The 27,747-nt window shown below is 41.0% G+C and overlaps 1 protein-coding gene across 2 annotated transcripts in view; it reads left to right on the top strand.

Annotated features, from left to right (window-relative positions):
- The window catches only part of shisal1 (shisa like 1), a 51,532-nt gene that overhangs the window by 11,476 nt on the left and 12,309 nt on the right, over positions 1-27,747 (top strand). The window contains exons 3-5 of one of the 2 annotated variants that reach the window (XM_015020450.1): positions 14,891-15,104; positions 18,516-18,729; positions 23,205-23,514. In XM_015020450.1, the coding sequence (XP_014875936.1) occupies positions 15,038-15,104; positions 18,516-18,729; positions 23,205-23,514 (591 nt within the window). In that variant the 5' untranslated portion in view covers positions 14,891-15,037. Of the gene's footprint in view, positions 1-14,890; positions 15,105-18,515; positions 18,730-23,204; positions 23,515-27,747 lie in introns of those variants that run through there. The other variant, XM_015020451.1, reaches the window with a different exon arrangement.

The following is a 27,747-nucleotide window of genomic DNA, read 5'->3' on the forward strand; positions in this document are numbered from 1 at the left end:
CGTGGTACGAACTTGTGTGTGACCTCTGACCCCGAGAGGTGACCTACGCTGAATCTACTGTGGCTATTTTCAGGCCTGAGGAGAATGTAAGCCTTCTCTCAACATGATAATGTTTTCTGTCCAATGCGGTCGTAAAAGTCACTGTGGATTAAAAGTTTAGGTTTTTTTTAAGCGATTGGCTGCAGTGTTGATTGGATCCTCAAAGTGCTTGTAAAGCAGCTCTTCAGTGACATTCTCTTCCTAATGCATTATACAGCAGTGTCCTCAGGCAATTTTTTAATCATTTATATATCGATCGCACCCTATCGTTAAGTGCACCAAGAGCGCCAGTCCTTTTGTTCCTGCTTCTGTTCGGCAATATCTCTGTTCCATCTTCGTTTTCAAAGGGATTTTCCTCCACATATTATCTCTCGGGATAATATGTGGATTTAATGTGACAAAAACATTTTTCTCCCAATCTCCAGCTAAAAGACAAATAAAAAAACAATGTTTCTGTTCTTTTAAGCCGCCTCCACTGCTTTTATTTTGTCCCCCAGGATCTCATTGACTAACCAATTCAATGTGTGAATCACAAAAGAGAGGATCTCTTGTCACTGAATTCTATGAAGGGCAATGAGAAACTCTTACTCTGAATGAAAAACAAACCCCAGATTAGTGTGTTTGGGCTTAATTTTGAAAAAAAAAAAATCTCCCTATCTCTGGATCACACGCAGATTTTTTTTTTTTTCTAAATGCCAGCTTTTAGTCAAATGTTTCCTCTTTGCTTTGGTGGAAGATGTTAAAACATTAATATTTATGGAGCCAGTAACGCCACAACAAAGGCCTGACTGTTGTAGCGGTTTTCTTTTGCGTTGCCATGTCTCGCTTTGTTTTGTTTTGTTTTTTTCTGCCATTTTTGTGAAATTCCCCACGGACTACTTGTCTTTGGGTAGGAGCTATTTTAAATCCCGGGGTCAGCCAATGATGACGGGGAACATTTCCAAGAGAAACCAGATGAGCTCCACGTGTGGTTGAAGCAAAGTCAGACAAACAATGCCGGCTTTTTTTTTTTTTTTTGTGCCGCCTTTTTCCTCTCTGCATCACAGACACAGACCATCAGCAGGACACGTCTCCTTAACTTCGGGGCTAAAGTAGGTCCAGTTGTTTTGCTGTATGAGTCACAGACTGCGAGCTGCCAGAGACCCAGATGAGGCCTCGGCTGCCTGCAGAACGCTCAGAACCGTGATGGAGGTGTAAGTGCTGGAAGATGCTTCAGAGCAAACACTGGAACGTTTTCTGTGGCTTTGGATGCTGCAGAACTGTGGAAACTAGCCGGCGATGCAAAAGGTTTTACACACACTCTGTTTGAGATGTCAGGTTTGTGTGATGGTGGAAGAAAAGAAACTACAAGTCATTTTCCAGCTTTAGTCTAATGTACTTTTTAAAAAATCAATTTATTCAACCAAACAACTAATAAATCTGTAAAGAAGAAAATAAACAAACCTGTACCAACTTGGCTGCATAAGTATGAAGAGCTGAAGCAACTTTTCAGTGAGTTTCAGTCTTTTATGTGAATCTATGAATGTCCTGAACCTTGATTTGATTGACTTTCTGCAAATCAATCAGACTGTGTGGACATGTCTCATCAACAGCCTTCAGACTCAGTTCTGGACCTTGATTGTCTTCCATTAACTCATTTAGTTTATTTGGAAACATGTTTGGATTCAAGGTAATACTCTTTATAGTCACCTTTCTATCAAACATCTGGAAGTTTTGTACCAAACTTAACTACTAGTGATGCACGATGTTGAATTTTTGGTCGATATCTGATATGCCGATATACTAAAGCTCATTTGGCCAATAGCTGATACCAATACCAATATTTTTTTCCTATATCTACTTTACTGAAACTATATGGCTTTCTCTTTAAAAGATGGCATTATCTTTGTCAAGGAGGCTGATGCAACACGTTCAACTTGCATTACGTTTAATGTCAAATTTATTCATGACATCTGTTCTCTCTAAGACAATGACAGCACTCAAACAGTGCAAATCTGATTTTGTGCTGCAGACATCATTGTCACTGGTTTGTCATATAAAAATGTCTTTCACATCGGTGAGTTATTCTGACATAATGGCCGATGTCCGTTATTAAATTTCTCAATTTCATCCATCTGAAGCAAAGCAACCCCAGAGCTTCAGTCTTCCAAAGTGACTCTTTTGTTCATCCATATAGGTGAACTTTTATGAGTTGTGAACAAACATTTAGTGTTTGTAATGTCACTGTTGTTCCAAAACTTTTCCACTTACTGACAAATTCTGTACCATTTTAATCTTTTCCAAATTGAAATGTTTGTACAATTAGATCGTTTAAATCGTCTGTAGCCTCCTGAAAAACTATGGATTTACCTACAGAAGGCAAAGTACGCAGCAGATATTCATAGTTAATCAGATTCTCTACAATTGATGAAAGTTTTTGACCCAGAACTGTGAATACTGGAGTTGAGTTCAAAAAAATCTGAATGCTTATGCAGCAAGATTACGCAGCTGCTTCTTCTATTTTTCCCCCCAGATTATCCCTTTATTAAGTCCGTTTATTTTTCAGCTGACTAATGCAGGAGATGCGTCACCCTGAAGGTATTAAAAAGGTCTGAAATAATTTATCGTCTCATTTTTTTTATATCAAGATCCTGGCCTTCACACTTTTTATTGTCTTCACGTGAAAGATGCTGCTGCAGCGCAGGGCACGAATCAATACCGCCGATTGAGCAAACTCAAGTAGACTCAAAGTTCAATAAATTCTCATTCCAGTGAATCTCATTAAGCAAGGCAGGATGCATAGCAAGACTCACCTTGCTAGGTTGAGAGAAACAGAAATAAAATGTTTGAAATGTGATATAAAAACGCCCAAAAAATTGTTTCATCATCAATAGTTTCAGCACAAAGACGTCCATATGAAGTATTGTTAAGAATCAAAGGCACACAGAGCGCTGAAATATTCTGCACCACATGAAAACGAAGTCTTTATAGATTTGCATCATTTCAGTTTGCCTTCCAAGAACTCCCATTCCCCAGCTGACTTCGAGACCTTGATTGTGTAATGAATTCAACTTATTAAACTCCAGTAGCTGTCTCATTAACCGCCTCTCTCAGTCTGCATGCATGCATTTATCACCTTGGAGAAAGTACAGATAAAAGAACGGCCCAGTGGTAAGATCCAATCTGGACGCAGATGGATGTTTCCTGTTAGCTGCGTTGCCTCATAAAAACGATTTGTCACGTTACAACCTTTGCTGGGATTCAATTCTCGGGGATTTTATATGTGACAGCTGTGCATACGGTTCAAGTGGAAGGGAAATTATCATTATTATTAATATTACTTTTGTCTTCTACCAGCAGAAGTCTGAGAAAATATTCCCTTCATGATTGATACGCCTAAATAAAGCTACAGTGAATCCAGTTTCCTTCAGAAGTAATTCGTCAGTAGATTTCATCTCTGAGTAATTTAGTCTCAGTATAGCTGCAGCTGTAGCTGAATCCACTTATGGAGTCGGGACAATGGAAAGCAAAAGTGGCCTAAAAGCAGCCTGTGTTTTACCTGATGTGTACCCAATGCTGCTGCTTTAGGGTTGCTGATGCTGCTGCTGATGGCGCCTGTTCATCTGAGACTGTAGACATTAAGAAAACACAGGAGAGACGGTCGTTGATTGAGCAAATGTTCTGAAGTAAATTAGGAAAACGTTTAAATTGCTGCGGTATCTGTCTAAGTAAATCTTAATATCTGAGTGGTTAATCTCCATGGCAACTCAGCTGCAGACTGCTTCAAAGATCAAAATAACTCAGAGGGGCTAAGTCTACGAATCTATAGGGGTGTTAGCATCTCTGAGAGATTTAGGTTTCTAAGGTGGACAGAAAAAGTAATTTCATGATATCGTCACCACATAGCCATGAAGTAAAAACCTTAATAAAATTCCAAATAAGCCAAAAGAAAAAAATGGGTCTTTTAATATTTTATGAAGGTAAAGGGGGATTACTTTATTTGACAAATACATCTCAAGTTTTAACATGGTTTTCACAGTTTTGGGACAGTTTTATTTACTGAATTGTGGCATGTTTGGCTTTCCATTAGTCTGACCGTTGCCAGTCGACCTGATTCTCATCTCCCTTCAGCACTACATCTAGGTTTTCTCCTATTGAGCTGGATTTCTCAGGTTGAATTTCATCCTGGCCAATCAGTGAACAGATGGAGGAGTTGTGAATGATGATCTTGATTTTCTGCTGCATTTTAGAAATGTAGTCTTCCTATGGTTATAGTATGACAATGGAGGAATAAAAACTGTGAGCGACTAGGTAAAACGCCTCCAGCAATCAATCCTTTTTCAATAGCCGAGGGTCCGGACTCTGCGCGAATCAAAATGTTGAAAAAGGGGCAGTTTTTTTTTTTGTTTTTTTTTCCAGACTAGCTTTTCATGCATGCTATGGTATGAATTGTTCCCACTGGGCTTTAGGCTGCTATTGGTGACATATTTAGATTTGAGCTCCAAATGCTACGGCCTGAACCTATCAGCATTTGAGGTTCCTCGTTCTGTTCACGGCTGCTCACCTCCAGCCCAGATCCTGTGTGCAGTGGTGAGGTTTGGTGGATCAGAGAGCAAACCAGAAGCAGGCTGTACCTGCCCTTTAGGTCGTGTTCCTCAGGTGACAGTCGTGGTACGGTTTACTTATGTCAAAGTGACGGAGGGTGCCTGACCCAGAGCAGAGGGAGCCACTGAGGATGAATCTTTTCTTCTATCCTGCCTGTAACGCACAGGGCATTTTGAACAGCTCTGGGCCCAGCCTAATGAGCCCACAGTCAAAAGTTGTGTCTGCATCCAAAACATTTCTGTGTTTTGGAAGTGGAGTTAAGGAGTCCTTCTCGATTTTTGTGTAGCTTTCATTTCAGGCCTGCATTTTTCTCCCCAAAAGAGGTGTATGTTGAAAAAAATATATATATTCTTGCCCTTAATCTGATAGTTAGATTATCTACCACAGGCCTGGGACATCCAAGACTCTGCACAATCCACACACAGCATACTCAGTTCACTTCATCAGTTGCTTAATAACATATAATAGCTCAGTACTTGTGTGTACTTTAGTCTACTCCGTACTCGCAAAGCAAAGCACCTGAAAAGATGGAGTATGAATTCTGGTTAATGGTCATCATGTGGCTGATGGAAGCCAGACAATTTTATTTAGCTAAATTGTTTTAATAAGTAAAAATGATTGCTGAGGGTCACAGGCAGGCCTCCAGACACACACACACACAGAAACACACACATGCACACATAAAAAAGAACATTGAGAAGGAGAAACAACATTTGTTCAAACTCCCTCCCCTCTGCATGACCCTCATCTCGCATAGCACAAATCAAGCTGTGATTGCAATACTTTTTGTTAATCTATCACATAAAATCATAATAAAAGACATTTGCAAGGTATTATACACTATTTAAGTGTCTAAGGTGAGTAAGACTAGGAGTTTAACCCTTTTCACTGTTTAAGATTTCACATTGAATGTTTAAAGTCACTTTGGACTTTGATTTTTATAAATATTTGTGATGCCAACCTTGAAACTGAACAGATCAAACCCTTTAGATCAGAGTTACCTTCTGATAGATGCTAGTAGAAATGTTTCAGGCGGCTTTAATAGAGAAATCTTTATGTGAAAAACGTGAGCTATTATTCTGCCTAGCTTTTTGGGGGTTGTGGGAGGATAAGCCACATTTTCCATTCCGGCATATGGAGCTAAATTAATGAGGGTAAAGGTTGAACACCAAGCAGGATGGTTTCCATCATGATTCAGGTAGTGACAGAGCAAACCTCCTGCAGTTTACAGTTTGACTACACATCTTCTTCCTCTTGTGTTAATCTAACAAACCATATCAGAAACAACAACAATGAAAAACAGACCACACACGCAGCTTAGTAGAAGCGCTGCACACTAGTTGAACTTGTCACGCTGCCAAACTGGTCAAAGTCTGCCCAACAAGCGCTATGGTAACGCCCCCACCCTCCCTTTTAAAGATGGACTATATTAATTTCCTGTATAATACATTGTGGGAGCTAATGATAAGGTGGTACATGCTTCCCTGTGTCTTCTGTGACGTCGACGTCTCCCAGGCGACATCAATCCACTCGACCAAAACATGCTGCTGCTGCCGCTGCTGCCTCTGGGCTTAATTTTGCAGATTTGATCTGGAAAATTTATTCAGCGTCATATAAACCAAAAACTACTTCTGTCTGATTCTGTGTTTTCTATTAAATTTGTGTCGAGTCCTGCAGCTGGATCTCTGTGGGGTCGGCTATTACTCCAGCCCTGCTGCTTCGTCACTTCATAACAAAGAGACGGCATGTTAAAAACAACTGAGTTTTGTTTTTTTGGGGGGTTTTTTTGCCTAACGTCTCTCAATGATTCACTCAATTCATTGTCTTATGTTAACTGAATAACTTAATTATGTGCATGTTTATCTGTATTTAAACACTGTTGAGATTCATATTAAATACTGTAGCTAAAGCATATTTCTTTTGGACATTAGTGCTTTAGATTATTATTATTATTGAGTGTCCTCGGGTTCATTTTTAGTCGTCATCTTGTCCTAAAGAACTGCTACTACAGTTGTAAGTGAATCAGATCTCTTTCTTGGTTTCTGATTGATTCACAGAGTTCATATATTAAACATAACTGCAGCAGGCAAAACTCTAGTGTCTCGTAATACTCACAGCTCTGAGCTGATAACTGCTGCGCTTGACATTCATGAGTGTTCTTTTAAAGAGTATAGTAAAAATTAATTGGGGGAGGGTTGAAATCACCCTCTAAAATTTGAATTTCTAACATTTAAATAATCCATCCGCTTCAGGACGTGCAGCGAGCTAAAGAAGGCGAGGTGTAGTCTAACGGGACGAAGTAGACCATCACTTACGTTTTAAAAAATATAAATAGAAGTTTTAAAGAGACATGCAACATAGGGTGCGTTCACCCTGCAGCCTGAAGTGAATCAATTCCGATTTTTTTGCCCTGGCCGTTCACACTGCCAGTAAATGCGACCTGTATGCGTTCTGCAGTGTGAACGGGCAAACGACCTGAAAGTGTCCCGCTAGCGCAGTAGAGGGCGCAATAGCGTCAGCGTTCTCAGTGTTCTACCAACCGCCATAAAAAGAAGAAGTGGTCAGTGTTTGCGGAAGTAAACATGGAGGCTAACGCGGTGGAGTTTAGCTTACATTTTTGAAGTTGTTGTCTGGCCGGAGCAGCATATTAACAACTTAATCCTCATATAATCCGTCATGGTTGTTGTTTTTCTTCCCACTTGCGCTTATCAGGACACAGAAGAGTGAGATTTGTTGAGAATCAGAGACGTTCAGTTCGGATTAATGCGACCTGGACGTTAGGTCGGATTTGAATCGGATACGGATCAGATATGGGTCACATTCGAAAAAGAATCCGACCTGTGCTGTTCACACTGCCATGAAAAAATCGGATACAGGTCGCATTACGTCAAAAGAATCGGAATTGAGTCACTTCAGGCTGCAGTGTGAACGCACCCAAATATAACATTTGGAGTAAGGAAATTTAGATATTTTTTTTCACAGCAGGTGTTTTATATTTTCCAAGAAGTAATTTTTCAGTGTGTTTGCGAAAGGCTGTGCACACTTTCACAGTGTTCTCGCTTTCTCCAGAAAGAGTAACCTTGTTTTCTTTTAGCTCCATGCACTCCAATGAAGAGGTTTCCATGGAGATTAGGAGAACCTTCGATTACGTATTGATGAGAAACCTTCCTGACCGACTTCTAATGCGGTGGTCAGATGAAGATACGGTGTGCTGGGACATCTGGGCTGTTAGCTAGCAGAAGTTCAGGAAACAACTAAAGCACAGTTTGATTATTACTCAGATAACAGGTTGGATTATTTACAAATTCAAGTGCACACAGCATCAATACAAGTCTGCTGCGTTTATGTTTTGATTCATAGCCACGTCTTTGAATTCAGCTGGCTGTACTAGCTAGCAGACGAGCAGATATCATCCTTCTATCCAGGCGATAAAGCAGTTGGTCTACTGTGAAACATTTGTCTTGAAGCTATGATTTAAATCTGATTTATAACCCAAAGCAGTGTTTCTCAAACCTTTTCAGCCTGAGGACCACTTAACCCATTTAGCAAAAACACTCACGGACAACCTAGCTTAAAATCACAACACGTCTAAATGTATCCAACCTGAAATTAAAGTTTAGTCTCTTAACTAAGGAGAAGTTTTATAAACGTGACTAGCCATGACAAAACCATAAACAAGTGGAGGGAGTTTTGAGTTACAAATTCTGAAAGTGTAGATTGTAAGCTTTCCAATAAAACGCATGGAAATGAAAAAAGGAATTTGTTCTCAACTATAACTGTTGTGTGCATTAAAATCATTTTAGGGCTATTTGTAATTTAGAAGCACAATAAAATAAAAATAGTTTTGAGTTGCTTTGGCAGAAACAATTATTCACCCGTTCCTATAAATTGTATTTATCTGTTGTATTTATTTGCCGATAAATCATTTTTAATTAAATAAAAATAATAACAGATGTTGACGTGACCTGATTTACGTCACTTACTCACTGTTATTTTTAACTACAATCCTTTGATTAGCTAACTTCACGTATTTTTATTTTTTCTAACTTCACGTATCGTACAGCAAATAAACGGTCATTTACATGCAGTACCTTCTGGACCAGTAGGGGACGCCCGCGGACCATAGTTTGAGAAAGACTCACCAGAAGCACTAACAGAAGAAGTGGAGAATACTGACGCCCCGCGAGAGAGCTGGTTTCCATGGAGACTGAACGCAAGCTAGACTGAACGCAAGCTAATGAAGAACCACTGTTGACAAAGACGTCTTCTCAGCCACGACTCATCGGCCTCAAGAAATGCGACAAGTGTCGCTCTCTTCTCTCAAGAGTTGTTGATCTGCTGTATCAAAAGGAAACCGTGTCACTGACATCATCCAGACAAGATAAGTGCAAAGTTCCGTGCGCCGACAGCAAATCCGCAGCTATTCCTGACAGTGTTCGTTAGCTGCTCTCCATACCGTTTGTCCTCTCCCTGTGCACATTACAATAATTAGATCGCAGCACAGCCTCATGTTACGGCGAAACTCAGAAGGGCTTTTGAGAGAGGCTCTAATGGCATACAAAGTGAATGAAAGCCAATTTATTACGACGACAGTCGAAAGAAGCACTAATTAGGCGCAGGGCTTATTGCAGTTGATCAGCCCTTGGACACACGCCCATCAGCTGAGCCACTCCTGGGCACTCATCATGTGAAAATGAAGTCCCATCTCTAACCTGCATCTGACTCCTAATGCTCTCTCAGGCTCACGAGTTTAATGGTGATTGATTCTCCACATAGACATGGATTAAGACCACGGCGGCAGCATGGAGAAGAGTGTGGACATTGTTGCTTAAAATAAGAGGCATTAGTATTTTCTCTAACCTACTAATAAAAAGTTGTAACTTTAAAAGCTGCTTAGATATTTTTTGTAAAAAAAAAAAGATTTAAGACCACACAGCTATTTTTTTATTTTTTTGGAAAGCACATGAACAAGTCACATACTTTGAAGTTTTTGAAGTTTTCATCCAAACCAAAATAAAACTTGGAGCAGGACATTTCATGAGATATGGCCAGTGTATCACTGTGTCTAATCTCCAAATAGCCCAAAATATTCCACTGCACATTCCCTCATTACACCACTGACAGATCTGGGTCTCGTGCTGTGTTGTGATGAAAAGTGTGTTAGTTTCACAGTGGTTGCCGCAGTAATTGGTCACTTCACATTCATTTCTTCTTCTTGGCTACGGTGAGGAGCACGTAGATACATAAATTAACTCCTTGAGTTTTTTTTTTTTTTTTACCAATTATGAGTTCAAAGGATTTATTTTTTACGTTTGTATCCGGAACTTTTGAAGAACAAAAATAAAAGGTCAACAGACGACTGCCATCTTCTTGATCTGCGTGTTGCACCAGCGTTGCTGCTCTACTTTCCCTCCCGGAAAGCTCTACACTTTTCTCCATGCTGTATTTGCCTCCCTGCATGTTTACAATCCATGTTCTGCTTCACTACCATCAGACTCTTTACACAAACCCATCAAACCCTCACTTCTTCTCTGCAAACAAGCGCGGCACTCTGAACCTTCACCCTTTCATGGCTGAGCAGCGCAGGTAGCCGTGTAAATTGTGTGACGCCATGTAAAACAGATAAACCTGATGTACACAAAAAGCCATGTGAAAGGCCACAGCAGACGTAAGCGTGTCTGTAAAAGACCGGGATTCCGCGCCTGTTGTCTAACGCTGCGCTAAAGCCAGAGCGGAAATAAAAAGAGTGGGGAAATCTATACGAAATGCCACTCTAACAAGCCTCCTGGGATCCAGGCCGCCTGCGTCTCTCCAGCAGGAAGAGAGCGTCGCTGATCAAAGATGTGTTTAAAGACTCCAGCACACAAAGCCTGCTGTGCTCCACAAACACATTCTCCATATTACGTCCACGGATTTAGTTTGGTTATCGTGTGCAGCCTTCAGTCGAAGGAAGCAAAACAACCAGCAGGAACTCTGGCAGGGACAGCGTTCCTGCAACATGTTTATTTATCCACTCAGGCTCCATTTAGGCGGCGCAGGTTTTCTGTAAAATGTGATTTCTGGTGGTGATAAGTCGCAATAAAAAGGCAGCAGATGGTTTTGCGTGAAACGGAACAAGGATGACTGAGCAAGACTGGTAAAGGAGGTCTTCATAGGTCTCTAGGCTCATTGGTGTAATCGGATCAGGTCAGGAGAGAACTCGCTGTAATGCTGACGAACAGCTGTGGCTGCGGGTTTAGCAGCTCTGGTCACATGATGATATTTTTATTACATGAGACAATGCTATTTTTACAGGGAGACGGCCCACTGCGCTTCTTACCAACTGGAGGCATACCATGCTGGTGTTGTTTTTGGAGATCAGAACTTATTATTATTGAACCTTTATTTATCCAGGATAAAGACATAAATTCTCATCTTCAAAAGTGGCTTTTATGACATAAAGTCTTTGAAAGTTGCATACAAAACAACAGCGCATTATGAGGTACAATGTTAAAATGTGTCATGGTTAAAGTTGCAGCATGTAACTTTTATTAAAAATATATTTGTTTAAACTCTCACCATGTCCTGACAGTTTGGTATGAGACGGATGTTTTGTGAAAAAAACTTAGTCTCCTCCACGTCCATCAGCAGAAATGCAGCTCTCCCGGTCAAAAGCAACCAATCAGAGCCAGGAGGGAGGTCTTGGCATTGTCAATCATTCTCATGTATGTGCTGCTGAATGTGCTAATGGATGAGAAACAACTTACTGTTTCAGGAAAACTGCTTATCCGCCATCATCGGTGGCCATGCTGACTAGCCTTATCATTCATGGCAGAGTAGCAAAGAGCAAGAGGTAGGGTGTGAGCAGCAGGTGCACAAGCGTGATTGACAGCTCAAAGGTACTCCTCCTGATTTGTTGTTTCTGACCAAGCTGTGTATTTCTGCAGATGGCAATAGGAACTTGATTTGTTTACAGATTATCTGTCTCGTGTCATACTGTCATGTCATAGTGACAGTTTTAACAAATGTAAAAAATAAATAAATAAATAAATAAATAAATTTTTAAAGTTGCATACTGCAACTGTTAGAACAAAACCCTGCTTTTTGGAGATCAGAAATTTGTCAAATACCGTCTTACATCCATTTGCTTCCTTCTTCTTCTTTGATAGCATCTCAACAACGCTCCCTCTAGCTTGCTTTGCATCTTCTTTCAGTAACAGCATCCACACCACAGAGTATTGACCTGGGGCTCTTACATATGGACCAATATCTGATGGCAAACCAGTTTTTATCAAGCTCAAAACTGGTTCAAAACAGCTGATTCCTCCATGCATCTCTTGCCCAGCATTTATAGATAATTGACATTTCCCCCAACTTACGGCAATTAATTGGATTTATAGCTGTCGAGTTGAGGGTACTTTTAAAGGATCTCAGAAGTACTTATGCTGTGAAGATGTGCTGGACCCAACTAATGCAACTTTCCCCAAACAGCCTGCAGCCAGGAGGATTTCAGCTGTGGCAGCCAAGTTCTGCTGAAGTGTGAATAGTGTGAAAATTGCCATGAGCCTCTTCTGAACTCAAGTTGTTGGGGAAGAAAAAAAAAAATCTATGCTTGCAGTGTGCTTTTCAAATAACTAAAAAAAAAGATCATAGGTATTTTCTGTGTGTTTTCCAGTTGACTGTACAAAATGACATCAAGAAAGTAAAAATAACGGACAAAATCTTCATTATTTCCACATGTCGTGTAAAAGTCTCTGCCTAAGCCAATAGTCTTTGCAGTCCTTGAACGACCTTGATTAACGTTTCACATACTTTGGCTGGTACTTTTACTTGTTTTCGGTCCAGCACCTGAATATTTGTAAAAGAAATGCATGAGTTTCTTAAGCACCTTCAGTCTGATTTATGAAGCAGATTTATCAACATTAGAGATCTGCTCTGAGGCAGATGTGATCTGTGTTTTATTACACTGTCGAACATCTCATACAGTGCTCTTAAAAAGTATTGAAATATTTGCAGGTGATGAATCCGGCCAAAGTACTTATTGATTGCGCTGCTTATTGACTGTGTATTTCAGACAAAAATCGTTTGTTTTCCTCATCATTTCGATGTTCAGCGATCTGAGCATCACCGCACTTGAAAAGACAACTGCTGCTCCATAAATAATGTAAAATGTTGACTTTGTTATAACTTTGTGAACAATGCTCTGTCTCTATATTTGTAAAAAAAAAAGAAAAAAAAAAAAAAAAAAAAAAAAAAAAAAACTTTCACATTTGATTGCTCCTTCTATCACCAAGATCTTTTAAGTCAAGATCTTCTTTATATCTTTGAAAGTAGTTCCCTCGTCTATAAAATATGCAGCAGAGTAACGGCATTCTTCTTTCTGCTATGGGAATAATAGCAGAAGTGTAAACGTGTGTGCTGTATTACCTGCTAGTCTCTTGTCTTTAAATATTTCACATGTAAGCACAGGGGACATTCCCTGATTAGATTTTTTCATTTTTTTTTTTAAATGACACGAAATGGAACTGCAGTCTTTCCTCTCTGAACATTAAATTCAGACCATACCTTCAATAAAAATATTCACCAATTTCTCTCCAAATGGATATCCTGCACTCCGGGTTTGAACGGTGCAAGAAAAAAAAAAAAACATTAAAGGATGGTGATGCAACAATGAACTGAATATGGGCCTCGATTATTTTTATATATTTATTTTATTTTTTGCACTGGTGGCCTTCTGCGCTGATGTAAGTGGTTTCTTTTCTCCTGGCAGCCGCCATTCCCTTGTCAATAATTCAGTGGTCAACTTTTTTCTTTTTTTTCTTTTTTTTTTGCAACGCTCTCTCCTTGAGAGAGGGGAGTGGGGGGGGGGGAGGGGAGAGGAGGGATTTTAAATTTCCCCCTACGTGAACTTGCAGCTGTAAAGCGGTGAAAAGTTTAGAGGTCAATTTTGAAGGCACACTTCGGCAAAACAGTGAAATTACTGTCGCATGAATATTTATAGGCGCAGCTCGGATCCGTTGTATTTGAGAGCGCGTTTACTTTAAGGTCGCAAGTCGCTCACTCGTTCGTCGACGTAAATTAGCGTTAGCGAACTGAAGCTGCGTGCTTTCTTCTTGTGCTCCTGAAGCAACGCGTTTGCAATGGAGCAGGAAGGTGCGTGTCTCAGCAGGTTTGCACCGGCGTCTCGTTTATCTTACTTACCATCAGCGGACAGGGAGCTGAGACGAAGCTCCGAACGCTAACTGGGAAGGGAAGCGGTGGAACGAGGAGGGTGCATGACCTCCCACAATGCATCATTTATAAGCAACGTGCTCCCCAGCAGCTTCACGATCCAAACTCTGACGCCGTGCTGCAGGAGCGGATTCCCTGCAATTTATTAAATATTTGATACAAACATCACTTCTTTTTTTTTCTCAGAACACTGCACTTTTATTGCATTACTTGCACAATTTCCATGTTCAAACGAAGTCACGGAATCGCATTAGCTTTGATTTATCTCTTCTCTCTCAGACATTAAAAAGAAAAAACAGATTAAAGTTTAATTTTAAGAGGTATTGCCGACGAAACCGCTCATAATAAAAAATATATTTGACACCTAATCTTCCTTCCTGTTGTCAGTGTTTTTGCGGAGAGCAAAAAAATTGGTCAGCGTTAAGTAGTTTTAAATGGAAATCTGCTGAAGGAATAAAAATTAGGACCCACTGAAGTGAATTCCTAATAGAGGTTTTAAACAAAAAAACCTTTCTACATTTCATCAGTTTCAACGACGAGCATTAACATGTTTTATTTTGTGGGTCATTTACACATATTTTTAAAAGCAATACTGTGTGATCAGTTTTATGGTTCTGCTGAGTCTACTCTACTGTCCCTCCAGGTGGGGAGAAATGGGGTTGTTGATGTTCCCAAATAATACTTTGGAGGTAGGAGGAATGTGTCAAAATGACATCTGGATGGATGTCAGGATACAGATGATTCACTGCGGCAACCTGCTGAAATAATCCAGCTGTCACGTTGTCGTCTTTGTGTCTGTTCCCGGCTGATCGCTTGAAGTTGCCGATATTTATAAGTCGGACCGAGTGGCGAACACAGAAACCCGGTTTAGCCCGCCGTCGAATTTCTTTGTTTCAATTAAGCCATTACTTTACGCGAAATTTTGGACACATTTAGGGAGCCGCCGTCGCCAGCGTTCGCTGCCAGGCAAGTTGTCGAGCCGGTTTAGGTAGGACGTCCAGAAACCTCAATCAAATATCTTAATCTTTTCTCTCCCTGCTTGTCTTGTTCCCATCAGGAGTCCTGTCTCCCAGCAGCAGCAGCCATGTGAGAGGAGCTGTCAGCATGCAGAGGATGCCCACATCCAGCTAAAACAGAGCGGTCCTCCCCCTCCCCCATCCTCCCCAACCTGCTCCCATCCTCCTTCCCACATGAGGACAAGAAGATGACTATCACCAGCCGGCAGTCCTTTAATGTCCTGACGGTCATCTTCCTCCTGCTGTCCACTGCAGGTATGTGAAAGTCAGGATTGTGTCCATCAGCGAGTCTGCCTTTCTGGCCCCCTTCAAAAGTTTGTCTCATTATAGAGGGGTCGGCAGACACCCGTGTGAGCCCTTTGGGGGACGTTCATCCCTGTGCTCTAAAAGACAGACGTCGTTTCAGAAAGAAAAAAAAAAGAAGCCTGTAAGGTCGTGACATAAATGTAGAGAAGACAAAATGTGCAACGTTTTGTCGGAAAAAGCTGGGAGATGTTGATTTCTGAGGCTCAGAAGAGTCTATGTGAGGACAAATGCTGCGTTTAGAGCCAAAACGTTGTCGTATTTGATAGGAAAAGCCCAAAAAGGGGGCTACGTTTGTTGAAAAAAAAAAAGAACAACTGTAATATACAAGCAACAGAGAATGCTTATATACATTAAATTGATTTTAAAACATTCATCTGCCACTATTTCTGTTTTCAACAATATATAAAGTTGATAGATGAAAAAAAAGACACAAACAGCTTTACTTTGTCTAAGTGAAGCCAGACCAAACTTCATGTTTTGCATCAGTTTGAATTACCAAAATTATTTCCATTTGCTAAATGTCTCTTGATGAGAAAGAGAATATGTCAGAAATGTGTTTGTTCAGATCTCCAAAGTCAGAAGTTGACAGACATTTACTGAGTGTTTGTGCCAGCGTTGCCTTTAAATAGTTTGAACTGGCGTCGATTTTCAAAACTTCCTCCTGACAGAGCCGGTGGAGCCGAGTCAGGTCCACAGGCGTTTCTCCAATCAGCTCAGACAAGTCAGTTAACCTATCAGAAGCTTCCAAAGCCATGACATCATCATCTGTGCTTTTCCCTCCTTGATGATGACATGGCTTAACCTATCTTTGTTCTTCTTGGCTGTAAAATTATTTTTTAAACGTTGCAACAAATCAGCGGTTCTTTTTTTTCCAGATCTTCAACTTTCCAAATAGGGGAGTTAGTCAGTGATAATGAGTGTGCAAGGATGATTTGAAGTCAAAAATGTATCCACGTGAAATTCAAAGTAATTAACTGGTGAACTCTGAACATTAATCGGTTTGTTTTAACTCAGGCAGCTAAATCTGCAGTCAGCCATGTTGCTTTTCAGCTCTCTCTTCTCTGTTTTCATAATTGAAAGACAAATTAAGCCATTATTTCACATTCTGAGAAATAAGAAGTTACTTTATTCAATTTCCTCTTCTTTTAAATGAGAGTCAAATAAAATAGATCATTAACTTTAATGCCTCGGAACAAGAGAGGCAAGAAACTCGTGGATGTGAAAGCAGCGATAGATCAACAGGAACGCCGTGTGAACGCTTTCTGACGTTCAGAGGCTTTTTGTTCCGCTTGCAAAGAGCCGCGGTGGTTTTCAGCTTGTAAACAAACTGCGTCGGGGAGAGCCCAGCTGTTAATGGCGTCCTGAATCTCAGGAGGTGTTAATGAAATTAAGCAGGTGTGGGTTTCGTCTCGGGCTTCCTCTCAGCCAGCTTCGCTGAATCAAAAGCTCAGCGTAATTTCTCATCACTTCAACGCGCCGTCCACCTTTTTCTTTTTCCTTTTTTTTTTTGTTTCGCTTTGCTCCAGAGATCTGGTGTGATTTAACCTCGCCGCTGTCAAAGTCGAGCGTGGCCGAACCTCATTACCTTCTTAGAGGACGACTTTTCAAATACCGATCCGTCTCCGCCTGAGGTTACGGAAAGACTCGTGTCTAAAGTGGACCTCCAAACTAAACCGCAGCAACAATCCGTTCATTACCAGCGCAGGCGGATTTCTAGGCTTTCCCGAGACAAAGACGAGTTACTTTACAGCCGAAGTGACACGAGAGCACGTCATGTCGACTGGCGTCCTTTTATTCACGCTTTGTCTGATGATTACGAGGCACAGAGAGAGAAAGAGAGAGCAACAAATCACATTAGCATATCCACAAACAAGTTGCAACAATACAACATATTGTTGAACGCTCTCCAACAATACGTTATCTTGGAAAAATATGAATAACTATTTAGCTATTTTTTTCTAAGGAAGTTTTGGAGAAGATGAAATAGTCCAGGCTTCAGGAGTCTCTCTTCAAACCCAGCAAATGGCCATTCAGTGTGACAGATCATGCAAAAAGAGGATTAATCTGGGAAAACTACAAAAAAAAAAAAAAAACCCGTCACAATTACACACTATTTTGTGTTGGAATATCAGAGAATCCTGATTAGAAACGTTGATGTTTGTGGTCGTAACATGACAGAATGGGGCGTTGATGCTTTTGCAAGGTTGCTTCCTTATTTCCCTGTCAGCCTTTAAAGCTACTTTACGGCCTGCGTTGTTCCGCGTCGACTCCTCTCTGCGCCTTCCTCCTGTTCAAACAAAGGTTCAAGATTATTAAAAAGAGATACACACGAAGGCAGCCTCAGCAGTTTTCTTTATGAGTATGCACCAGTCTTACGGGTAAGAGAGCAAGTGCTTGAGCTCATTAAGTGTGTGAATAAATGTCCTCTGTGCGGTTTTTATACTGCCACGGCGCAGCACAGCTGTCTCACTGCGAGCTGCAATATGTTTTCCTCTTATTATTATTGGTAGTAAAAATGAGACTATGCTAAGTAGCTATAGCGCTGATTAGTGAGGACAAAAGTGGAAGAGTTGTGGCATGTTTTAATGTCACATTCTTTGTTCTTATGGAGTTGTTCTGCTGTCAGACGGAGCTCACGTGGAAATCCTTTCCCGAGATTTCAATGTCAACAAAAAGGTTATTTCCTGCCCGATTCGACTAGCAGAAGCTGCATTATTTCATTTCTCCCAGTAAACAGCAAGAATGCAGATATTTATCTCGCTCTGACGCTGAAGGAACTTGACAGCACAGTTATATATGAATGCAAATAAGCAAGAATTACCATTTGCTCAGTGTGGGTTTCTTTTACTTTATAATGATCCTCCTTTTCTAACCTTGTATCTTCAGATTCCACATAAAACAGAAGGAGTTTTTTTTTGTCCTTCCGGCTTCGACCAGAACACAACCCAGGAATTTGTTGGTAATTATTTCAAATCACGTGAAACAATTGCGCGCGCTTGTGATTGTGTCTGGTTTTGCCAGACGCTGTTCATATTTGGTTATTTTTGCAAGTTAAACCCCGCTCGCTTCGCGTTCCTCCCGCTATCAAGACACGGGAGTCTTTCTGTGTCCAGCAGCTTCCAAAGCAAACAGCCAAACAAAAAGAACAACATTAGGTATTCAGAGGTCTTCCTGTGCAGCAGCTGCAGGCTGCGAGACCTTTCCTTTAAGAGCAGTATTCCATCAATAAATCTAATAAGGGGGTTTCAGAGCTGGGAGATAAACACAATTTCTGCCTCAAAGGTCATGAGTTACATTTGCTCTTGAGTGGACGGATCTGAAAACAGCAACAATGACTTGTGTTCTCCTCCGACGCTGCAGCTCTCTCGGCTCATTACCGGGTGTGCGAACCCTACTTCGACCATAAAGGGCGGTACCACTTTGGATTCCACTGCCCGCGCCTCTCAGACAACAAGACCTACATGTTCTGCTGTCACCACAACAACACGGCCTTCAAGTACTGCTGCAACGACAGCGAGTTTCAGATGGTCATGCAGGTCAACCTCACCACCACCTCAGACGGTTACGCACATAAGTAAGTACGCATTAAAACTGCCTCGTTGCCTGTTTCCTTTTAAGGTTTTTTTTTTTTTTTTTTTTAAGTTTTGTGGGTTTAATCAGAGTGAAATATTACAATAAATATCTCTTGTCGTTTAAATTGTCCTCGACGCTCTGTGCAGAAGGAAACATAAAGGGATATTCCCATACTTTTGGTGGAAAAACTCTATGGCACTTTTGAAAAGTCGCACACCTTTGAAAAAGAAAGGTTAAAAAAATAAACCCAACATGGGGGTCTTGGATCAAAGATGGACTGGGTTGATTTAATACCACAGGGTTGGATTATGGCTTTAGAGCAGCATACTGAGCAGAGCTGACCCAATATTGTATCAGGTCTTTAGAACAATGTAATTTGGATGCAGGTTTCCAAATATGCCCATCAGCGTGAACGGGATGTTTCTTTATTAAAATAAAGAAAATTATTTCTTTGTGAAATTCTTCAAGCGAGACTGTTTGTGTGTTGCAAATTCAAGAGCCCTGGTTTCATAACTTATTACCAAAACTGGGTGAGATTGGATATATGCAGATGTGATGCGACTCCGGCTCAAACAAAAGCCGAGAACTTATTACACTCTCAGGATTTTATTACAACTGTTAATCAAAATCATACTTTTTTCAGTCTACAACTATTTTGTAAGTTATTTCAAATTCCTGAATAAAAAATTGAATCTTTTGTTTTATGCGCTGACAATCATCTGTACATATGAGCAGTTGAGATCTGAATTATGTGAGAATACATTTAATGCATTTGGCAGCTTTGATTGCTTCTGCCTTGGGCCGGCTATAATATGGAGTTGAGTTTCCGGCTCTGAAATGTGTTAAAATGCCTAAGATGAACTTAGCTAGCGTTAGCTTCTGCTAGCTTCTCCTGTGCAAGATGCAAACATTCAGAGAACAAAGTCATTTTCTGTTGCGAACTAGAATCGCTATGACAACCCAGTGACATCTACATTGTTTCACCTTCTTACATTTCTCATTTCATCTTGTTAAAGAGATTTAGTGGCGTTTGATCAGGTTGTTGTACAACTCGTTAAAAATGAAGGACGACGTGGAGCTTTCTGGTTTCTAATAAAACAAACTGGGTCACCAGTGTTTGATTAAAACAACCCAAATTGCATCCAAACAACATCAACAGAGCATTTTGGCTAAAAACAAAATATATATCCAGGATGTTTTTTTTTTGTTTGTTTTCTTTTTAGTAAATATGTGTCACGGTCACGTCTCGGGGAAAATACGTGACCGAGAAATGAAACACTGTTAGGCTATAAATGGATAAATCATGTAGTGACATCATTCATTCATTTACTTATTCATTCTCCTCGCCTGTTTTATCTTGTTCATGGTCACAGGAGGGGGGTTTGGCTCATCCCAGCTGTTGCTAAACATGGCACACACACAGATACACACACACACAAAACAGTACATCAGCCAATAAAACACCAAGTACCCTCGCTTTTTCCTTAATTTTTCACCAAACTACATCACATTGCAAATGGTTTGATTATTGATATGAAGTGCATGTAGGAAGGAACCAAACCATGGACATAAACTGGAGGTATAAACAAGAGCTGTTAATTAAAACGATCAATGGGAAAAAGGTGGTGGTGGTGATTCTTCAGCGACTCTCCGCCTGCACCCTCGTTGGACCAAAAGGTCTCTTTTTTTAAACGGCAACTCTTGCAAGAGGACCGACTTTCTCTTGGCCGTCCCACTCGTTGGCACGGTTCACCTTTTACTGAAGAGGTTCGTCGACATGGAGCCGCAGCTTACAGAGAAGCATTCAGAAGCATGAAAGTGAAGAGCAGATGCTGAAAGCACCTGCCCACGACCCTGCTGCTCCGATGCCCTCTGTTATGTTATTTTTTTTTCTGTCTAGTTTCTATCAAAATACAGTTGCTGGATGGAAAGGATTGATAGTTAGGTCCGTACTGGGGATCCGTGGTACGATGTACCTGCAGGACGGGTTTTTTCGCTTGCAGGCTGAGGTGATTTCTGCCGCGTGAAGGACAGAAAAACGGTGGCTCTCGTTCTGCGGGAGCTCTCAGTGGGAGGGTTAGGTGGCAAAACCACAGCTTTTTGTACTAATGCCCTCCCAGCATGCAGTGGGTTCACGCTGCCCCTCTTCTCTCCCCCAGCAGGCCGTGGTATTTCAGTTTTAGCATTGGGAAGCCCAGTGAGCAATTCTTTCATCTTGGCTCAAAAGGTGATGGGCCTGCGGGTTTGATATTTACCATTGGCAAAGCTAAAATAAAAAAAAGGGGAAAAAAAAGAAGTGGCCACAACTCTGCTCTGTCCTCACACCACATGGTGGAAATGTTATTACAGGTTGGAGGTTTAGCGCTGCAGGTGTTAAACACCAAAGGGCATTTGACCTTTGAAGGAGTCGTCAGGGTAAAAACAGGAGCTGAAAGGAAACGCAAAAAAATATTTACGCCTCTTCGACTTTATTAACTTTGAAAGTGGTTACGAATACAACTTTCGAAGTATTATGTTTTGCTCCGACACAATATAGTGAAGTTGAAACAGTGGGGGAAAAAAAAAAAAAACTTAATAGTGTGGCATACACATCAGTAGAGATGGACGTTTTTACCCATCTGTCTTTGCAAAAGAGAGCAAGTTTAGTCAGACTGGACAGTGAGTGTCTGTGAACATTTTTCAAGCATCGCGTCAACTGGATATCAGTGCGGACTTTGAATAGGCCGCACTGGCTTTAGCAGAAGCTAAAGCCTTCTGCTTTAGCTTCGGTTGTGCGTTTGGAGATGTCTTCCTGCTGGAATGCGAACCTCTGCCTTGAACTCAGGCTTTTTTTTTATTTTTATTTATTTATTTTTTATACAGTCTCTACCTCCTAGGATGAGCCATTCAACTCTGAGCTAAAGAAAAGCATCCCAACATCTCAATTCCCATTTCATCTGGTCAGAGCTTGTTCTTTACTGTGTCCTTAAATGGATTAAGGTCATACGACGTAAGCTGCTGCAGTTACGGCGTCTTATGACTGTATTCCAACAATGTGTGTGTTTTTTGTTGTTGTTTTTTTTACTCATAAAGATCATAGTGATGGCATGCACAACCAGTTTTCTTGTCAACAGATTCTCTCATCTGAGTTCTGGATATTTGCAGCTCCTCTAGACTGCTGCAAGGCAAACTGGTGGAGTCACATTAAAATGAATGCTGAAAAAAAAAAAAAAAAAAACAGACAGGGAAAGTGGAGCTGTTGATAGCTGATGAATTGCATCATCTACCCTTAGAGGGATTTAAGTTCACGTATCTAATAACGAGTCGACAATTTCCTCCTAGCAACGAGCGCAATTTCTTCCTGAACACATATAGCACCGTGCTGTAAACATTTCCCCTCGACGCGTCTCACAAGATTTAATAAGTGTTTGTTTCTAAATCAGAAGTGGGGACCATGCAGGTGAGGTGAGCAATGCATTGTTGCAGATCTGAGAGCAGAGGCAGCAGTCATCTTCCCTAATGCACCTCCGGGGCAGCTCAGCACATCCATTTGAAGCGTTTTCTCCAGATTAATATCTATAGAGCTCTGAGGTTTCACAACGTAATAGGATTCACTTGATTTGCCAAATCCAGAAGCGTTTTCACATCACGGTTTATCACGCCGTTAATCAGCGCGGTTGCTGTAATTGGATAGCGAGGCAAATAAAATTTGCTTCCCTCCAAATAAATCTCTGATTTCAAGTAATATTGAGTGTCAGCTCCTCGTCTGAGTCAGAGTAGTTTTTTTTCTAAGTTTTCTTCTTCTTTCTCTTCATCCATTTGTAGGATATTCCCCCAACTAAATGTCCTCTTTCCCAACTCAAGCAGAAATGTCACACTCAGAGATAATTTAATATCCTCCATTTGCTCAAAGGCCTAGTCTCCCACTTCTCGGGGAAGCTTTTTTTATTTTATTTTTTTTTTGCTCGTTTACCTTGTTAGACTTTATGGACGCTGGTAGACTAAAGTAGTTCAAATGTGACCCACATAAATCCAGCCGGATCATGCAACGCATGGAGAAAAAAAATTGTAAGAGGTGAAGAGATGTTTATTTTATTTTATTTTATTTATTTTTTTTTGTGGAAGCCAGAATGAGGGGGGATTAAAAAGTCTCTTGTGCTAATTAAATTCTTTGTCCAATTTGTGCAGCTGATTTTAAGAAACTGCAAAGGGAACAGATGGAGGTTTATATTTATTTATCTAACTGTTTTTTGTTTTTGTTTTTTTCACCAAGGGAGAATTGGATGAACATCTTGGTCCTGCCAAGTGAATAGCGAACGTTCACACCTGGCAGCACCACCGCAGCCTTCGGGATTTGGGAGCTTAGCTTTTAGAATATCAAAATGGAAGCTCTCAGCGTGTAAAGACTGTTAATCATCATCTTTTCCCAGATAAAGCCGTGCTGTTGCTCCCCCTCTCTCTCTCTCTCTCTCTCTCTCTCTCTCTCTCTCTTGGCAGTAATTACACAGCCCTGGTCGGCGTGTGGATCTACGGCTTCTTCGTCATGGTGCTGCTGGCCCTGGACTTCCTCTACTACTCAGCCATAAACTACGAGTTGTGCCGGATCTACCTGGAGAAGTGGGGTCTGGGCGGCCGCTGGCTGAAGAAGGCCCGGAGCCAGTGGCACCGGTCCATGCCCGAGGAGAGCGAGGCCCAGGCCCAAGCCCAGCCCATGGTGCCCAGCAGCCACTACCAACCCAGACACAGCCTCAGAGGAGAGAGCCACAGCCCCACGCTCCTGCCCTACAACACGTCCACCGCATGGTGAGTCTCTCGACACGGCACATGCAAAGGAGCAGGTAGTAGTTCAATGATGTGATTATGTAGTGCCAGTGAGATGCACTGATTACATTTTAGTTGGTTTACAAGTTGTACAGATTTTTAAAAATATCTGTTTGGGTGTTTGCCCTCTTTTGGATTCTGGTGATTTTTTTTCTTTCTTCAGATCATCAAACAAATTCAAATTTCGCACAAAGGTTACCTAAAATGTTTTCAAAGGTTTGCTTTATATCTTAGAGTTAAAAAAAAAAAAAAAAGCTTTCCCAACCAACCAGCGTTTGTCTTTTTTAAGAGTATTTTAGATGACTGTGGAGGAGTTTTGGTCCACTCTTCTTTGTAGAACTGTTTTAATTTAGCTGCACCACATCATGAATAGTGATAAATGAATTAATTAATGGTTTAAGGTCATGCCACAGTAGGTGAATCAGATTCGACTTCAGGTTTTGACTAGTCCACTTCAGAATCTTTTACCAAGATTCTGAAAAAGCTTTTATTCCCAACCTCATCATCCTGCTTGCATAACCCATCTGACCTTGAGTTTAAAATCGCAAACTGATGTCAAGTTGTACGAGTCAAAACCAGAATTCCTGATCAATTATATATATACATATATATATATATATATATATATATATATATATATATATATATATATAAAATGTCAGAGAGCTGAAGTGCTCTGTTGCTTTTCCTCTGTTCAGAAAGCTGCCATTTATCTCACTGGTCCACAGAATAGTTTGATAATCAAGACTTTTTTGTTTGAGGCAGATTTTTGGACTCAAAATGTTTTACAACTTGTTTTGTAACCCTTTCCAAATTAACAGATGTTAATGTCTATTTCTTGTGCTCTCGAATGGGTTTAGGTCTGGTCATAATCTGTCGCCTTTTAATACCTCTTAACATATTTGTTAGACGGGTTTGTATTATTTTTATTTTTTTATTGTTCTGGCTTTAAATAGGCTACTGAAAGTGAACTCGACCGTCCCTAAGAAATGTGGCACATCCCTTATTTAAGAATGATTAAACAAGGGGGTATTTATTTTTTAATTTATTTCCCCATAACTTAATATTTTAGTTGTATGGGACACTTATGGAGCGTTTCCGTGGTGATCGGCGATTGATTATTAATGCTGGGAACAAAGGCAACGTTACAGCGTGTGTGTGAGAGGAGTCGCTGTGTTTGGAGTTAACTGGGATTTTATGGCGCGTCGTCACCATGACTGCATAGGTCACATGTTAAACTGCCTGTAGCATCTTATAATTTAGCACAATTAGTCCTAAAAACTGTAAGAATTCATATTATGCAGGGTTTTTTCAAAGAACCGGTAATGGCTGTGGCTAGGAGGGATATGCTGTAGCGATCAGTGTTGCAGTGAACATGAAGAAGCCTCTGACTGAAGAACAGCCTGATGAAGAGGATGCTCTAGTGCCACAAAAGCTGTCACTGTTACCTAAAAAAATCACGCTGGGATTAAAAATGGCAGACTTGGTAAACAGCAGACAGATGATCAATCGAACAATGGCTATCAGTTATTTTTATTTTTATTTTGCCTAAACATTGTCAAATAGGCTCTTCTAGTCAGGAGCAAAAAATACCTAAATGAAACCATAACAAAATTATTAATCAAGAGCGCCATGAAACGCTTCTGTAACCTCTGGCTACTGAGAAATAATTAGGGCTTTAAAATCTTTCCAACACATCGCCTGCTACCGGGATTTTCTTTTTTTCTCTCCTAGCTTTTACCCCTTCCAAAAAAAAACATTACAGTGCAGTAGTTTGTCAGAGCTGAACATCTTCATGTTGCTTGGCCTTTTTACCTTCGCAAGGCATCTGGTTAATGTCACCACGCAGTTCACAGCCACAAGATGCTCACCAGTGGGAGCTTTAGAGCGAAGCACGCTCATGTTTTATCCAATAAAACAAGCTATGCCGCCCTTCCGTAATAAACATAATAAAATATAGATGCTATCCTTGGATATTCCTTCTGAGGCCACGGCGTCTCGTTAACAGCAGGCTGAACGCAGCGGAGGTTACGGAACGGATAAAATATCTGATTTCCATGATTTCTGGAAAAAAAAAAAGAAAACAATCGATGCACACGGGTTTGCTAATATATGGTTAATATTTGCTGCACGCAGACAGAAAAAATAAATATCCACAGGTGTATTACGTAAACCTCTGTGGAGTACAGCACAATGTGATTTGTTCTGCTCTGATAAGCATATTTCCAACATGGATACCGTTGCCATTTGGAAGAGAACGGAGAATGACGCAGATGCTTGGATACCAGTGAGGTGACTGGCTTCAGAAATGTTGTTTATCCCTGTTTTCAAAAGAACATTTATATATATATCTTTTCTTTTGTTTGTTTTCTTTGTAGTCTGTGCTTTATTATTTCAAAAGCAACATGGCGGGGAGGCCACGGGTCTAGCAGCGTAAATAACTGTTTTCAGGATACGTCCTGAGAAGTCAACAGGGGCTCCAGCATCCAGCTCAACATTTAGTTGAGTTCCTTTTAAAGAGCAAACATGGAGATAAGCAGACGGCTTACAGGCAACAGCAGATAAAAATCTTCCAGGAACACAGATTCCCATCCTTCTGTCCTAATAAATGTCTTCCTGCAGAGCGTTTAGCCTCCATGTCTGTGAATGCCTGTTAGTTTGAGTTCATCCAGCGCCTGTTTTTAGGAAAAAGGTCTGAAAAAAACTCCTTTAAGCACAATGAAAGTATTCTGGGTCACATAAAAACCGCTTTTTTTTTTTTTGTGGTGTTTTCTCTGGAAAACACCATCCTTCATCCTTTCTGTGTTTATTTTTATTGCATCTGAGAGCAGTCAGTAAGACTCAAGGTGCGTCAGCCCCAGAAGTGAGTGGAGTTGAGACAAAACGAGATGATTTACGACACCTGGAGTGAACCACGGAGGGCTGGTGTGGGGTGGGGGGGCGTGGGGGAGGGATCTTCTCCTCCTCTCTTGCCAGACACTGTTCAAACTTTGATGATAAAGCTTGCAGAATAGAGGGAACGCGGCCCGAACAAACATCCGCTTTTGCGAGGGGCGATTTTTCATCCAGGTCTCCGTCTCGGATGCGGCGCGCCCATATCTCTCTGACCGCGGTTCGGTCTCTTCCTCGAGGTAGACGGCGTCTCTTGGGCCGTGATAATTTAATGTTGGCGACGGTTTGACAAATGGCTCGGAGAAGCGGTGTGGACTGCGTTGGACCCAGAGATGGGAGGAGTGGGGATCTGGAGACCGCTCTGCCAGTGGAAACGTGGTTAACTTAGACTCAACAGATCCACAGAGCCTCCTCATTAGACACGAAGTCTGTTCGGGATGATGGGACTCATCAATCCTAGGCTGGCTTAGGCTCCTCTCTACTGCCTGTGTGCCGGCTTTTGGGTGGATTGTGTGAAAGTATTGAAATACAACAGATTAAAGGGGGACCTAATGTTGTTAACCATGTCACCTTGTAAAAGTATTTACACCCTCAGCTGTCACGTTCAGCAATTTTAGCACGGTTTAATTAGCACACATCTACAATTGCAAAGTAGAGTGTAATTATAAAATGTTAGGAAAATGATCAAAATGTTTGGCAAATTGAATCTGAATAGTGTGGTGTGTAATTGTATTTAGCTCTCAGAGTCAATTTGTGGAACTGTGCTTTATTATAAGTGCAGCTGCAGAGATGTTGGTGCGTCTCTGCCGGTGTTCTGTCAGATCAGCATACATTGTCAGATAGTCATACGCTTAGCTCGGACATGTATACGTTGTCATTACCATATGATTTTATTTAATCAGCAACACAGGATCATGACGTAGATCATCATACACTTTGTTATGAACAGCTGTATGGCATCCTGACTTAGCGGTTAAGTAGGTTAATGAGTTTTACACGGGCGTGTGTTGTAGTTGACTGCAGCTGCAGCTGACCCTGCTTTAAATACACTTTGAAACCACGACAACGCATGTATATTCATCTAGTTATCATATTATACGTTATTATAAACAATTTAATGACTTATTTTCGTCATAACTTGTTGCGTATGCTGAACTGACGACTGTGCTGACGGTCTGACTTCTTTATGCGCATGCGCGGGCATGCGTACTGACTGCATGTATGCTATCCTGACAGCGTATGGCTATCTGACAGAACACCGGCATCCTGCATGTTTTATTCTCTCCCTGGTTTAACGCACCTGGATCAAATGATGGCTCGTTAGAGG

The sequence above is a fragment of the Poecilia latipinna genome, unplaced genomic scaffold (assembly GCF_001443285.1).
Source record: "Poecilia latipinna isolate Pla-1442-1.1 unplaced genomic scaffold, P_latipinna-1.0 Scaffold2585, whole genome shotgun sequence".
NCBI lineage: Eukaryota > Metazoa > Chordata > Actinopteri > Cyprinodontiformes > Poeciliidae > Poecilia > Poecilia latipinna.